This window comes from Anguilla anguilla, chromosome 12, assembly GCF_013347855.1.
Source record: "Anguilla anguilla isolate fAngAng1 chromosome 12, fAngAng1.pri, whole genome shotgun sequence".
Classification (NCBI taxonomy): Eukaryota; Metazoa; Chordata; class Actinopteri; order Anguilliformes; family Anguillidae; genus Anguilla; species Anguilla anguilla.
The window spans coordinates 40571335-40588164 of record NC_049212.1 but is presented as its reverse complement, the minus strand read 5'-3'; the positions used below and the strand labels follow the sequence as shown (position 1 = coordinate 40588164).

General features: G+C 47.9%; 1 protein-coding gene across 1 annotated transcript in view; it reads right to left on the bottom strand.

The window, feature by feature from the left end:
* Positions 1 to 134: 134 nt before the first annotated feature.
* LOC118210274 (transcriptional coactivator YAP1-like) overlaps positions 135 to 16830 on the bottom strand; it is a 38388-nt gene continuing 21692 nt past the window's right edge. Inside the window, exons 3-8 of the mRNA XM_035386307.1 lie at positions 16034 to 16155; positions 14266 to 14379; positions 7883 to 8052; positions 5913 to 6046; positions 4002 to 4114; positions 135 to 3622 (exon numbers count right to left, since the gene is read on the bottom strand). Of these exons, the coding sequence (XP_035242198.1) occupies positions 3384 to 3622; positions 4002 to 4114; positions 5913 to 6046; positions 7883 to 8052; positions 14266 to 14379; positions 16034 to 16155 (892 nt within the window). The 3' untranslated portion in view covers positions 135 to 3383. The remainder of the gene's footprint in view (positions 3623 to 4001; positions 4115 to 5912; positions 6047 to 7882; positions 8053 to 14265; positions 14380 to 16033; positions 16156 to 16830) is intronic.

The following is a 16830-nucleotide window of genomic DNA, read 5'->3' as shown; positions in this document are numbered from 1 at the left end:
TTTCATCAACCCCACCAATGTTAAATTGTTATTTAAATATTAATCAATTAAAATAAAATTATTCATTCAGAACCACAGGACATAAGCATAGAATGGTGTGCATGCTGAACTTCAAGAACGAGAAACTGACAAACGTTACCACAAAGTATAGAGTTTATTTAGGGCCCATTTTAAAAGTATTATATAAAGAGATACAATGTAACAGAATTCATGGGTCTAGCATGCATGCACATACTTTCCATCAAACAAAATCATCACTGAATATAAATTCATTTTGAGTGCATTTAGACACATCTAAATACCAAACCTTTAAAATGTGTTATTAGCCCTACCTCTACATACAGACAGTCAACACTTACTTACTATATATAGTCTGACAAGTACTTACTACTATGCAGAAAATCACACAAGTGACAAACACCATTTAGTCAAAGTTCTGTAGACATGTGCAAAGACAGTACTAAATGGTACCACCAATTACTAAAAGATTTCATTTTAGTTGCATCCCCCCCCCCCCTCCCCCCTTCCCCCCCCCCCACCACAAATACTGAGCCTCATGTCAAATAAAATGGTTCTGAATGCAACCTCAGAATGTAGAACACTCAGGTTCCCATGGTAACACTGGATGTCAGTTTTCAATTTTCGACACTAACGTCATAACTAAGGTCTAAAAGAAATAAATCCTACAGCTTTCATGGGTGGTTTAAAGTACATTTGCTCTTGTTCATCTTACATGGAAAAAATCACATTTAGCATCACAGTGACGTAAATCATTTTTGAAGGACAAAAGGGATAATCTGTCTATTTTTCAGCATTTCTATGAGATTTTAAACATGAAACCATGTAAACGTTTGATTTTTAAAACAGAGATAGTTTTTGATCGGAGTCAGACAATGGTCACTGTAGCATCACCCTAGACCTAGAATGTAAACGTGAAAACAAATAATTAAAATGACTGGGGATAGCTCATTTACCATTTCAAATCCAGAATCCAAAAATAAAATAAAATAAAAACAAAATAAAATTAAAAATAAAAAAAAACTTAGAAGTAGCCAGCTTGTCAAGACAATTAACATCTGTTCTGTTTTCTCTATCAAAACACAAAGATCCTAATATCACCTGCCTGTTGGTGCAAAGATATTTTACATATATCTGCATGTACGTTGCTCTTGTTCATGAAAGGATACAAATTAAGGGAAAGTCTATTTAAAAAAAAAAAAAAAACACTCTTTGGAGGCCACAGCGAAAATTCCTGACTGAAACTTTTAAATCGAGTTTGCTTTTGTTGGAAATTCCCTACATCCTCTACAATTCTCATCGTCCAGAATTACCGTCCAAACCTCTACCTAACCGCTAAAACTCTACACCCTCTTCGTCTAACCATCGGAAAAACGTGTCATAAACCACCTTCCTTCAGCGAGCAGCCATTTCAGTACATCACAGCAGAGAGATCTTCATCGGACTGGAGGGGAACACAGGGCTCGTGCCCGCCAATCCCTTCCATGTCGCCATTTTCACTCACATTGCAGAGGAAAGTGCTTTTAGGCTAGTCTTTCCCCCCCTTTCTTAAATCATGCCATGCACAGCCAACAGAGCGTCCAGCCAATACAAGCGTCCACAGCCAACAGAGCGTCCAGCACAATACAAGCGTCCACAGCCAATAGAGCGTCCACAGCTAATAGAGCGTCCACAGCTAATAGAGCGTCCACAGGTAATGGAGCACCTACAGCCAACAGAGCATCTTTAGCCAACAGCCCACATTGAGAGCCATTCTAAATAAGCATCCAGTAAATACATGCCATGCAACGTAATAATGGCCTTTTCACACTGCATGAGGCATTGAGTTCACAACCTCGCAAAAAACAGAGTAAGAAATGCTTTACCCAAAAGTGACTGCTAAATGAATAAGAAAAATGTTTTAAAAAACTGGAGACAAAAATAAAAATTTTAAAAAATAATAATGTGTGCCCTTGGCAACCAAAACATGGTTTCCACAGTAACACTGCAAAGCTGATTTTTGAAGAAAAAAATTTAGGGTTTTAGGTTTTTTTTTTTTTTTTTTTGTAATTTAGTGACAGTCCCGTGCCATGGTTACTCTGATGTCTTTGCTGTTGTGATGTGCTGGAAGGTGGCCCCAAACAAAACAAAACTCTGCCTAAAATTCACCTACAAAATCAGCAACAATTAAAAAGGACTACAAGAAGGCTGCTTGATCCATTATACATCAATCTAACAACCCAAATTAAAGGATAATAATAAAAAAACAACCCAAGGTTGAATCAGGCTTAAATAAGACTGAAATATAAAGAAGCTAAGATTCCCATTACAATACACTTTTCATAAACCTCTACTTTTAAAATGGAAATATACTTTTGATTATTGAACATGAATGTACGTAGAACCATTAAACTTGATCTTCAAAAAAACAGCTTAGCAAATATATTGATTTACGTAGCAAAATGGTACTGTAGTGTTATTTTCTCTTCTCTCTGAAAAAAAAAAACAAAAACACAATGGAAAGGCACTTGATTTGACAAGGTTTTAAGTTACATTTGCTGGCCCAGCCAAGCAGCAGCACTGGAAATCACGGAGCGCCCGCTTGTGGCTGTACAACACCACTACATCACAGCCAGCCTGTCGAAGCCAGGCTCCCCCCTCACCTCCACTCCAAATCAGTGCCGAGAAGAACCTTTCGCAATCCCACACACGTTTTATTTTAATTCTTTTGGTTTCTCAGGCTCACATAAAAAAACAGAATAATACAAAAAAAATAATAATAATAAAAAAAGAACAAAACGCTCGGAAAGAAAAACCCAAAGCTGTCGGCGCAGAAAACAAAAGAAGAAGAACAAAAAATAAACGTTTTCCCATGTAAGAGTTGTGTTGCAGAGACCGAGATGAGGAGAGGTGAGGACCGGTGAGGAAGTCGCAGTGCACACGCCTAGCCCTGCCCTGGGGAGTGAAGGGGGGGGGGGTGTAACCACAATCGGCAGGAAGAGGCCGAAAGGAGATAGACAGCGATATCTGGGGAAGGGGGGGGAGGGGTTTGGGGAACCCTCAGAATAATCGTCAGTTCATGGGCCAGCCTTGAGGACGTGAGTAAGAGAAACTGCGTGAAGGAAAAAAAAAAAAAAAAAAAAAAAAAAAACATTAAAAAATAACCTGCTGCCTGCCATGTATGTCTGTCCTTTTTGTACGCGGAATAACAACAATAAAAAAAAAAAGGGGAAGACTCCTGAAAGAGAGACTGAAATGTCTTTAAGCATCTCCAGATCCTTCACAGATTTAGCCTTGTCTTGCAGCAGTTGGTTGGTAGTGTGCGGCGGACCGATGAGCGGGGTTGTGGGGGGGGGGGGTGCGGTTGACCCGCCCGCCCTCCCCCTCTATAACCACGTGAGGAAGCTCTCCTTGTCGATCTTGGTGGCGGCCAGCACGGACTCCATGTCGTTCAGGATGTCGGAGCTGAGCGCCTCCTGCAGGCTGGGCATCAGCTCCTCCCCCTCCACCGCCATGCTCTCGCTCTCCAGCGTGCCCAGGTCCACGTTCGTCCCGGGGATGGTGTCCAGGTAGTCCGGGAAACGGGGGGGCTGCGTCGCCATGGAGACCGGACCCAGGGAGTCCCCTGTTGGTTAAATAAGCAAGCAGACAAATAAATAAATAACAGAGCAACTTTACATTTAATTTCCATGTTCGCCTCTCATCCAGAGCACATCTTATATATTTTTTAAAATATAAAATCTAATTTTAAGGCAAATACTGCCAACGGTACCACTACTTCTAGGACTAATATCGCCACTGCAAATAGTAATAGTAGAAGTGTAGTCATAGTAACACTAACATTAAGCGACCGATATTAAGAGTGTCAGCGGTAACGTTGAAGGCGGTAGCGGTAATGGCAATAGCACTAATGGCGGTAACGGTGGTAACTGTAACGGTGGTAACTGTAACGGCGGTAACGGTAACGGTAGTAACTGTAACGGTGGTAACGGTAATGCCGGTACCTGTGTCCATTTCGTCCACGCTGTTGAGGAAGTCGTCCGGAGTGCGAGGCACACTGTAGCTGCTCATGCTCAGACCACTGTCCGTGCTCTCATCCCTGGAGTGGTAGGTCCCACTGAGAGAAGGGGGGGGAGAGAGAGGGGAGAGAACGGGAGAGGGAGAGAGGGAGAGAAGAAAAACAAAAAAAGAGAGCGTTACCTTACAGCTCCTGAGAGCAGACAGAATATTGCACATAAACATTTTCAGCTCCGACATTTTGTGAAAAAACTCCTGTTATTAAACACAATTTGTTGGATCATGTGCTCAAATAGAATTTTACAATTTGAGCACATTGTAATTCAAATCACAATGAGAGAACAGTTGGATATATTCAAAACAATAAAAAAAAAATTTTTTTTTTTAAATGAGTAACCCAAAATCCAAAATTCCGTAAATAATTACATTAAAATTAAAATGACTCAAACTCAAATCAAGGTCTGGAACTGAAATTCGAGATTCTACATCCTATTAAACCAAGAGAGCAGGGAAACAAAACAAAACAAAAAGAAATTAATATTATTTGAAGCTCTCTTAGGCTTTACAGACAAACTGGGTCGCTCAAAACGCTGTGTGATCCTGCGTCAGCGCGTCAGCTCATACCCACACTCACACAAACCCAGGATGACGGGCCCATGCAGCCTGTGGAAACAAGGGCCCGGCAAAAAGCCGAAAATATCCCACACGCCCAGAATAGAACCTCTTACTTCTGCGATAAGACTCAGCGGTGGTGGGGGGGTGGGGCGGGGGGGGCGTGCTTATGTGCCGTTCCTGCGAGCCTATCCTAATTAGCAGAAAGTGAAATATGTAGGCAGAGGGGACCAGTGAGGATTGGGGGGGGAGAGGGGGCAGGGGGTGGGTGAATGGCAGCATTGTAAGAGGGGGGTGGGGGGGCACAAGGACAGTCAGTCAGACTGCGCGTTCTCATGGGATAGCACCCCCCCCCCCCCCATCCCCATCCCACCCTGGAAAACAGGCCTGAGGCTCACCTCCCCACCCCTCACAGGCCGACAAACTGTCAGCACCTTTCATTAAAAAAAGAAAGAAAAACACAAAATTCACACGCTTCACTTCTCCCACCACTATCTATCTATCACTCCTGGGGTCGTCCGGGTGGTATCCAAGGGCGGATCTAGCAGTGATGTCATCAGTAAATTCATCTGGACGCGTTTTAAAACTTAAAAACTTGAAAGAATTTTTTTTTTTTACCCCAAAAGAATGCTATCATAAACAATAACCAATTCTGAACGTTCAAAAAAAAAAAGAGAAAAATGTTTGGGGTGTACAAATTTAGCACCAAACTTTTTTTTTTTTCTCCGGCTGTTCATATAGTTCCCTCTCCGTTTCCAAAATTCGCCACCAGGGGGCGACATAAAGCAGTGCTCTCCTTGGAAGCAGACCAGCCCGCTGAGTCACAACCATGTGCTTAGCGTTAGGGCTTATCCATAGGCCCACTGTTTACCTCACAGACGCTAAGTGCTCCCATTCCATTTCCTCTTACAAAACCTCCGTGTCAGTTGGCCACAGAAGGCCGGTTTATCAGAGATCGCTCGCCACCAGTATGCAGCACGCTCATGGGAAAAAAAAAAAAAAAGGACGTCAACAGATTCCCCAACAGGGTTCGCGGTGTTCCTGATAAAGACGCTCGCAGAGGAGACTGAAAGGAACGCAGACGCCTGTAATGCATCCCCGTCGCTTCCTCCCGTCCACGCATTACGTATCGGTCCATCTCTCCCTCTCTCTCTGTGTGATGCAATGCTCTGGAACGCTCTCACAACAGCAGACCAAGCCAGTAAAAAGACAGGCCGTTCACTCCACCTCTCTCTCTCTCCTTTCTGCACAGCTCAGCGTTTTCAGAAGCGCCGTCTGCCGCTCACCTGTTCAGGAAGGGGTCGGAGCTGTTGGTGGTCATGGTCCGGACGTCCTGGGTCATGCCTGGGGAGGAGACGGGGTTCGGGGTGCCCCCGTCCTGCTCCATACTGGTGGGCAATTGGTTCCTCAGAGCCAGTTCCTTAAAGCACAAAAAGCAACACGTCATGTCAACCCAGCCGAAAGTTTTTTTGGAATGTTTTTTTCTTCCCCCCCCCATAAATTCTGTTCTAGAACTCCATTTCTTTCAACAGAATGAAAATGACATCAGTGAGAATTACATCATTCTAATCACACTCTTGTGATCTTGCACGTTCAAGGGCTAATGGAGTACACCCAAGACACACCTAGCAGCCACAGGTCAAAAAGAAACTCAAGGTATGTCGGAAGGCCACATCATCGTGGTATATTCCTAGGAGCCTTTTGACCCCCGTTCAGGCACAGAACAATAGTTGCACAATGACTGAAAAATCCAAACCTAAAGCCTTATTTTATAAAAATTTGTTTCCGTCGCCTATTTGGTCACCTACAGGCTACAGCACCCACCACCTAACATAGTCTTCTTTTGTGACGTCTCTTTGTAAAAGGTGCCATCAAACTTTTCAAAATTTTTCACTTAAGGCACGGTTTAATCTGTCAAGGGCTAGTTTATATAAGACAGGTCATAGACCATGCACCTTAAACTACATGGAGATGATAAATCAGAGACATTTTTTTAATCAAACAATAAATAATAATGAACGAATAGTCAGGAAAACAACATTTGTGTGTGTTTCTGCTGAGCCCTGGATAGTCGTTATGTGAATGATGATCTTCTCCCCTCTTCTCCAGCTTGGCCTTGGCTTTGGGTTTACAGAAGGAAAAAAGGGGTGACCAGCACCCATCTCCTCTTAGCAGCACACGACACTTTCAAAGAAGACGTGGACAGCCACAAACACAACCTATTAAATTTAGTTTCCTGCTTTTTTTTGTTTGTTTTGTTTACAAAAGCGGGATGTGACGCGTTTCATGAAGAATGTAAAACTGAAGCAAGGCAGCCCAATGGTTTATGAAAACACTTTGTTGGCTTGGTTTGGAGCAACTGAACACAGCGTGCCTATCTAGAGTTTTTTATTTTTTGTTTGTTTTTGTTGGTTGTTAAGAGAAACCGTTTTCTTAAGAATTTCTCTCGTTTCAAAGACTCATTTTGAAATGCTGGATTTTGGCACTTACCTCTCTCACATTTTAGCCAAAAAGCCAAAAAGGCACAGCATAAATACACAGCAAAAATGACTGATTATTTAAAAAAAAATAATTCAAAAAGACAAATCAAAACTATTTTCTCCTTCCTCCTCGCACTGCGGTTTTCGCCGAAGGGGGATTGCGAAAGTCACGGTTTCTGCAGACGTAGGGACTTTATGGCTTAGATTGTCCGCGCTGATAAGCAGAGCGGATGTAAACACGCCTTTTCACATAAAGAGCGAACGCAGGCCACGATGTGTCATTCGGGGGCGGAGACGGACCCTGGTGCCAAACCGCAAACTTCTGCCGACCTTTCAAAGCCAATTCAGCCCCGTGCCACACCGGAATTACTGGCACCGTCGGCGGGTGCAAGACAAGCGCCCCGAGCGAAACGGAACCCGGTCAGGACAGTCCAGAGGAACTCGTTGTTCTTGAGGTTATTTTTTTTTTTTTTTTTTTTTTAAGTAATAAAAATTTCGTAGCCAGTCACGCAGTTAGGAAGTGAGCAGCTGCGATCGTTATCAACGCTGTGCTCGTGAAAACACGCTAGAGCAGCCAATGGATGGATTTGGGACAGGCTTTGGGGGCAACGCATTATACTGTGAATGAGTAATCCGGTTAAAACAATGCAAGTGCAGTGTTCTGTTCTGTGGACACCAGGCTACACCCCGGAACTTTTGAGGGACTTTTGAGGGATGTTTCGGGGATATTTGAGGGATGTTTGGGGGACATTTGAGGGATGTTGGAGGGTACTGACTTGGGGTCTCTGTCTCAGGAGATCCTGGTGCTTCAGCCTCAGTCTCTCCTTCTCCATCTGCAGCTGCTGGAGCCTCATCTGGTTGTTGCCCCCCATGACCCCTCCCTGGGGGCTGGAGGACATGGCAGGGGGCGGCTTCAACGGGACGCTCTGGCTGACCCTCTGCTGAGCTGTAGAGAGGAGAAGTGAGGTGTCATTCCCAGTACGACCACCAGAGGGCGCGTATGCAGACGGCTCCTCGCGTGTGGAGCACACGGCAGCACTCATACTGAGACAGGCCTCAGGACAGGGCCTGCGCAGCAGCAAAGACTCACAGAGCTGCGGCCTGTAACACAAAGCTGGATCACTGGATGTGTGCACCGAGTAAAACCCGGAAAAGCCTCCCAAATATGGAACATGGACTGAAGTAAACAGAGCAGTTCTGGGTTTTACACAGTGCAGTCTATCCAGCTTACTCACTAATCCCCCTTTGAGATACAGGCTTCTGAGAGAACATATCCTTTTTAAGAAATGCTTATTTTTCACCGTGTTGTTAAAACAAATATCACAAAAACTGCACCAAGGAGAGAAAAAAAAAAAGTACAAATTCATTTAGAGCATTCCTCTCTGTTGGCCTACACATTTCACGCTTCAAACACAAGTGTCAAAATGTTCTCTTGGTGGTTCACTGCTTATGAAATAACTTCATAAACATTTCACGTGTTTTTTCTCCTCCACTGTGCAAGGACCACATCGTACCAAGAAAATGTGCAAAGCAAACAATGCCTAAATTTGCCATCCCACCAATAAGAGCCCCCACTCACCCGGAGAATGCGATTCTATCAGCTAATGTACAAAAAAAAAAAATCTACGAACATATTCAACCGCAGAAGCAGAAAACGCTGGATCGGAACGCGCTGAATGGACTCATTGTGAACGGGGAAACGACCGTGAAAGCTCAAGGACTCCGAGTTTAGCCCTGTACTCGGGAATAATTAACTTCCAGGCGGGGGGGGAGGCTTAAAATAGCCGGAAAGTACTGTTACCGGAGAGCGCTACGCTCCCGAGGCCTCGGGCCAAATGTAGTAGCTCTCTCTCCCCGCTCCGCTCCACTCCGACCGCGTGGGCAGAATAATCATTCCAGTAAAACCTGATATGTCCCTGCGTGTCAACACTACGGGCCACTTATCAGCGAAGCATCTCTGCTCCCACAGGAAGTTTGCTCAGAGAGTAGCCCATTCAGAGAGCGCTGCTGCGGTGCAGGCACTGAAGACAGGGAGTGTCACAGATAACGCAAACCAAACAGGGACCGGCGAGCCTTTGAAGCGGCGTTCGTTTCGGTGGACGTTTCAGAAAAAAAAAAAAAAAAAAAAACGGCGGCGGCGGCGGCTAGCTTCGTAGCAGGAAGAAGGTAATGATCCCGTTTCGGGGCGAGCACCAACGTGGCGTCCCGCTCTTGTGCAATCACGATGTGTGTGTGTGTGTGTGTGTGAGTGTGTGTATATGTGTGTGTGTGTGTGTGTGTGTGCGTGTGTGTGTGTGCAACGCTTTCGTTTTTACAACGGGTTCTGAGTTTTTATGCATTTCAGCGCTCCAGGCCTGGCTTGTGCAAAGGCTCACCTACGGAATGCGTGTCGCTGCAAACATGACGACTTATGACAGAGTCACGTAATTATCCAGGACTTCCTCATGCACGGCCTAATTTTAACAGTCAAGGTTAAGCAGTAGGTGCTAACTAAGAATCCTGAACACAAATTCTGAACAACAATTTCAAATAAGCAATACAAATGCAGTCAAAGTCTAATAGCATTAATAATAGGCCAACAGCCACCAAATCAGAGAGGTGCCCAGAGTACTCTCCCACAGGAGAACTGTTAGACAGCCTGCGTAGCACAGTGCATTGCACGAGGTATGAATATCACACAACAGGAGCAAAACACAGTCATAAGGTTTGGAACACAAGATTAGGTATTGAATCTGACACCTCCAATTACGAACATAACCTTCCAAATCCGTGCAAAACGATGAGTTTAGTCCGCATAAGTCCGCAGAAATATCGGTTCATTCCACCGCCACAGTACCAGCTTCGATTATTATTATTCACGGAGAATATTGAGTGAAATATTTTATTCAGAATAAATCAGTGCACGTTCGAGCAGCAGAGTGCACGGAGCGGGGCGTCATGGCGTACGTGCGACGGCGTGTTCCCCCTTGCGTGTGCGCATGGCACGCGGCCTGCAGGCGTTACCGTGGGAACAGAGCCCGGAGTCTCGCCTTGGCGGAACGGCTCGCACGCGTTAGCGTCGCTGGGCGGGGCTACGCGGGGCCGCTGGCACACGGCCACCGGGAGAGGAAAGCCTGTTCAGTCTGCCGCGCCGGGAACCAATCAAAACAGAGACTGCTGCGGTGGCGGTTTCACCCCACCCTGCCCCGCCGCCAACCCGCCCCCGCATCAGCGATTCCCATCAGCACTTCCTGTCCGACGGGTGACTCGCTCGCCCACGACACGATCCTCCCCCCTCCTAACTCCTACCCCCCCCCCCACCCCCCCACCCACCACCTGTCACCTCAAGCATATGACATGCAATAGGGTTGTTTTCACTTTTTTTTTTTTTTGGTATGACTTGTTCCTCTGTGACACAGCCCGAGCAACCGCCACCACCGCCAGCCATCTTCAACGCTGCGTAGACGCGTCGCTACCTGTGCAGAGAGCTCCCTGTCCAGGGCGGGGGCGAAGGGTTTGGACAGGCCCCCCCGCTCAATCGGGACAGCGTTAGTATTCTCCAGGGTGGCGGTTCACTGGAACGGTGTCAGTAGAGGAGAAGACCGTGGAAGTTGGTCGCGCGCTAAGCTTCGCGGTCTGAGCTCTTCGTCCTCCCAGACGCCAGACGCGCATCTACACGTTCAGCACTGACCAAGGCTAACGCCCGTTTCCATGCAGCACTGACCAAGGCTAACACCCGTTTCCATGCAGCACTGACCAAGGCTAACACCCATTTCCATACAGCGCTGACCAAGGCTAACACCCGTTTCCATACACCGCGTTCTGAAATTACGACGTCATTCAGGTGATTGGTTAAAACCCGGGCTTTGAGGGGTTAAAGCAATGCCCCTTCCTGCCGAGGGTCCAGGTGATTGGTTAAAACCCGGCCTTTGAGGGGTTAAAGCAATGCCCCTTCCTGCCGAGGGTCCAGGTGATTGGTTAAAACCCGGGCTTTGAGGGGTTAAAGCAATGCCCCTTCCGGTCTTAGCGCTAATGCTGCCATCGCCAGGAACACGACGCCCCCATTACTCGGGGGGGGGGGGGCCCTCCGCAGTCCCAGGCCAGTGCTAGTCTACCATGGCAACCAACATACACAAACAACAAGCAGAGCGTATCCAAGGGAAACTCCATCTCCGTGGAGAGTTCACCACGGGGCAGCTCTCTACCTGAGAGCCCGGTGGAGCGAGGGAGGGAGTGAGCGAAAGAGGGAGGTAGGGAGCGGGGAGCGAGGTGGGTTTGCAGAAAGGAGGGGCAACCCTAACCCTAACCTCCCCCCGCGATATGGTGAGAGCAGTAAATACGGGGTCCGTGGCGGAGTCCGGCCCGGCTCGGCACACCCCGGGAAAACATGAGGGCCACACAGGAGTGACATCATCCAGCACTCGCCAACTGGGTGCCAACACCTCTGGTAAAACTGCCAAATCGGGGGGGGGGGGGGGGGGGGGGCTTTTCCTACAGGTCACAAGTTGTTGTGTGTTTTCTTTTGTTTCTTTTTTTGGAAACAAACTGCACTGAGCTTTGTTATGGGCAAATAAAAAAGGTGTGTGTGTGTGTGTCTGTGTGAGAGAGAGAGTAAGAAAAGGAGAAAGACAGAAAGAAGGAGTGTGTGTGTGAGAGTGATTAAAGGAGAGAGAAAGGGAGGAAGAGGGAGAGTAGGAGTGTGTGTATGTGTGTGTTTGTGTGTGTGTGTGTGTGTGTGAGAGAGAGAAACTGTGTGTATGCACGCAGGCAAGTGTGTGTATGTGTGCGCATGTGTGCTTTTAAAGTCCTAGTTTTCTAAAGTGCTTTTCCTCAGTTTCCCCTTGCACAACAGACAAAGCCGGAGGGGCGGAGCTCTCTGTGGAAAGCCCCGCCCCCTTCCTAACTGACCTCCAGTACACCCTCTGCTTGTTCCCTGCTCGCCTCCCCCTTGGATCTTAAAGGAGAGACGCCGGATTATTTTGTCTGCTTTTCTTCTCGTCCTCCCAACTCCCTTTCTTCCTCTTCAGCCTTCCCCTCTCCCTGCCCCCACCTCTCCCTCTCTTTGCCCCACCTCTCTCTAAGTCTCTCACTCTTTCTCTCTCCCACCCTCCCTCCCTCCCTCCCTCTCTCTCTCCCCACACATCTTCCTCCCTCTCTCCCTCCCTCTCTCTCTCTCTCTCTCCGTTCTTTAAGTGAAAAGGTCTGGTACAGATTAAAAGCTGAATTGGGGATAAAGGCGACTGCCACAGGCTCAGGTTTGTCTGGATCTCCAGTGGCCCCGCTTCGGGCCTCACGCAGGGGTGCGGGGGGGGGCAGGGCAGGGGGGTGGGGAGTGGGGGTGGGGGGTGAGGGGGGACCAGCCAGAATCACCGTCTCAGTTAAAGGCGCTCTGCTATTTTTCTCCCACCAGCTCAATTTAGCCCCCATTACCACAGCTGTTGGCTTTAGATTGAGGATCCAGACTGCAGAGAAGCTAGGAAAAGGTGCCCCCCCCCTCCCCAAAACTGAAAGGTTTGAGCCCAAAGGGGGGGGGGGGGGGCACCTTTTGGTGAGATTTGTTCATTAATAAAATGTGATCTGTCTATTTTTTTTCTTCTCTGCGTAACAGATTTTGAAAACATTTCATCAGACTGATACCCTAACAACGCTCAACGCAACCCACAGGGCAAGCCCAGGCAATTTGGACAATGACGTCGATTGTGCTGGGCGGAAGGAGGAAGGTCAAAATAGTATAATTATCAAATAAAAAGCAGGATGGTGTTAGAAACGGCTACTGATGAAACATTGTATCCATCCCGAAAAAAACCCCAAAAAAAACAAACACTGAAAACCTCATTTTATTTGTGGTGCAGGATGTGTGTTTGTCATATCTCTATCTCTCTCTCTCCCTCTCTCTCTGTGTTCTGTTCTTCGTTGCAGAAATGAGGGGGCCACCAGGCTTGTGAGCTCAACACCAATAAATCTTCAAAGAGCTTAACCCCCCCCCCCCCCCCCCACCCCAGCCCTCAGCTGCCGACTCCATAATCCCTGCAGTTCTCCCCATTCACAGGGAGGGGATCTTCTCCCCCCCCCCCCCCCCCCCGCCCCCCCCGCCCCAGTTCATGAGTTCTCCTGATCAGACAGGGAAACACTGGTTTTCAGACCCGATATATATATATATCTCAACCAGGGCAGAGGACAGAGAGCCATAAGTGTGTGTGGGACGTGCAGGGAAGTGCTTGTCTGGATATCAAGACTCCACCACTTAAAGGCTAAACTAAGACACACACTGACACTCGGGACTGACACTCACACGCGCACGGACACACACACGCGCACGGACACACACACGCACGGACACACACACACTGTGACTGTGCGCATACCGTCCCGCTGAGTCCCTGCTCTCTTGCCGAAAGACAGGACACGGGACCGTCCCACAACGGGGGGGGAGGGGAGGGGGGGGCCCACTTTCCGGAGCGCGAGTGACTCATCCTGACGCAAGTGGAACCCTCCGTCGCCGTTAGAAACGCTAAGAGTTCAGGTTAGAGAGCTACTGCAGTGTCCACCCAGGAGTCAAATCAGTAACCCCAAATCCACAGCTGTGACATCTGCAACTGTACAGCGTTTGGAGGGGTGGGGTTACTCCCCTGAGGAGGGAGTGGAGGCTGTCAGGCCACACCCACAGAGCGGAACATCACCCAAACCAGCGACACAGGTTCACAGCACACCTCAATCGTGTGTGTGTGTGTGTGTGTGTGTGTGTGTGCTTCCCAATCAGTCCTGATTTAATTTCTAAAAGACAGAAGCCTGTTCATAAAAGGCAAGACTGTGCAATCTGGGATCGAGTAATAATCACCTCACTGCGTTCTGATTAGTGATCTGGCGATCCTCGGAGTGGAGCCGGACTGAAGCACTTTAACACACACGCAACGGCTGCCAAACACGCTCCGTCTGAGGCTGTCCAACTTTCGGGAAAAACCATTAAATGCGTCTCAGCAGGTGAGCTCTGAGCCAACATCAGAACTCCTCAGCTTGAGAACAACAACAACCGCAGAGAACGCAGACTTCTGAAGCGCAGAACATGACGACATCTCAGCTGTGCTTTTCAGAGCCAGCGAATGACTGCAACAGGCCTTCGGTGCTTTGCGGCCTCTCAAAGAGCCAGGAGGTCAGAGGTCAGAGGGCGAACCCTGCTCACCGTAGCGCGGGTCCAGCCGGGGGTCTAGCCACGAGGTGGTCTTGTTCTTGTGGTTGATGTAGTAGATCTCTCCTTCTGGAGTGATGGCCTGCTCCCAGCATTCGGGAAGAGGACCTGAGGGCGAACAGATAAGAGGATTGGAACCTGCAGCTCTCTCTCTCTCTCTTAAAACCACACAGTTTCACAGGCAGCAGCCAGCAAGGAAGCAGGCTACCAGTTAAACAGGCTGCACAGGCAAGTGATGGACATTTGTCTTTTTTTTTTCCCCCCGTACAAGTGCACAATGCACAAGTCTCTGTAAGAAAGGATGTTAAACTTCCTGATGATTTAACCTGATGAATCAGGAAACACTGATTCCTGAAACCCTGAACATGCAGTACCAACCACAGGCAGAGGGCTTGGGTTGGTCATAAGCACTCCAGCGTCCAAAAGAAGAGAATGTTCAGCAATAAAGCTGATAAGCAGTAGGCGACTCAAAGACATTTTAAAGTGTGAAAAATCATCATGTCCTCATTAATCGGGTAAATAAAATAATTAAATAAATAAAAACATTTTTAAAAGATAATCTGGAAATATCTAATGTGTACAAAAGGCACTATACATCTGTCTGAACCATTAAGCTAGAACAGTATCACTTAAGATATAAATAAACGAGAAATGAATCCTATTAACGAGATTAATCCTATGCCTGGAGACTGGACCAGGCCTGTGTGGATGGCTGTTCTCGCCATTATCAGGAATATCAGTGGGCGTGGCCAAAGAAACATAAGTCACTGCTCCTGGGTCCAGGGGGGGAGGGGGGGGTTGGGTGGAGTTTAGGGACAGAACTGCCACAACAGGCACTCCCCAAGCATGTCCGACGGGCCAGGACACGTTCTGCCTCATGCATACCACGCCCCAGGTGCATTTCACATGGGACAGTAAGCAGGGAGGCGTCTCATAAATAATACCTAACTGCTGCTAAATCTGGGGTGGGGGGGGAGCAGGGCCAGCAGTCAGGGCTGGGGGGCTCATTCCACTGCAATTCAGTCACTCAAGGGAACAAACAAAATTAAATTCACAGACCTAAAAAATACCCACAATGCTCTATGGGCCTTTTCCCAATGAATGAATATAACTGAATTTGATATCCTGAACTGACTGAATATAACTGAATTTGATATCCTGAACTGACAGCATTGAATCGTTAATAAATAGGATTAGCATTTATAAATGAGCACTTGTTCACTATGTCCTTATCAAATGAGGAGCGCTCTTCCTGTTGTCTAACGAATAAGTGCCCCCAGCCCGGGAAAACTGGGGAGGAACGGGGGCTTCTAATGGCCCAGCAGGGAACCAGGTGGGACAGTACATGGGTCCAGGGTGGGGGGGTGGGGCGGGAGTCATCCCCAGTGAGGGTGCGTCCAGGTAAATTATGGAGTAAGATTGATGTAAGGGTGGGTCCAGGTAAATTCTTACTGGAGACTGAATGATTTTTGGATGGGGGGTTGCAAATGAGTTTGGGATGGGTCAGGGGGAGACTGAATGATTTTGGGATGGGGGGGTGCAAATGAGTTTGGGACGGGTCAGGGGGAGACTGAATGATTTTGGGATGGGTGTGTGATGCGCAACTGATTTTGGGATGGGTCAGGGGGGAGGACTGTGAATGCTTTTGAGATGGGATGATGGGGGGTGGGGGGGTGGGAGGATGGGTGGGGGGTGGTTGGGGCAGGGGGGATGATGGGTGGGGGTGGATGGGATGACGGGTGGGGTGGGTGGGGTGACTCACCCGAGGCCGGGCTCATTATGTTCTGCTGCTGCTGCACGTTCGCAGGGCTGGCTGGGGAGGCCTGGCTCATCTGCAGCACGGCCTTGCGGGGATCCTGCCAGGTGGTGGTCTGGTCCAGGTGGCTACGGGAAAGGGGAGAGAAAGGTCAAAGGTCAACTTCCAGCACATAACACTCCAGTCAGCCAGAAACACAGGACGCGTCGTCAAAAAACACGGCCCAACTCCCAAAAGAAAATTAAAGGGACAAGGTACCAATATACCGGCTTTAAACACGGGCAGCAGGTCTTTTCCTGGACTTGCATTACAGCTAATCACGCTGAACCAGGGCTGCCCAGTCCGGTTCCCAAACCTCTACCGCCCTGTAGTTTTGCATTTCAACGCTAACTTGGCACACCTGACTCTGCTAATTAGCAGCTCAATGCAGATCTCTAGCTGTTGAATGGGGTGTGGCTTTGTTTGGGTTGAAATGAAAGCCCACAGGACAGCTGATCTCCAGGAACAGGGTTGAGCAGCCCCGCGCTAAATGGAAGATTCTAGATCATGGCAGAATGAAGTGTGCAACTCCCACAGAGGGGACATTCAATCTAAGCCTCATGGCACTTTCCCTTCACGTGAACATCACTAATTCATACAGTACCCCCACAACCAAATGCCAACAAGACTACAACAACAGGACAATAAATCCGTATTTCACCATTTTAAACAAATACATCACGAAGCAAAGTTAAAGAAGAGAACAACAGATTTGGCAAAACAGCCGAGCTGAGTTTGAGGGGGCTGATCCTGCACTGAGCCGG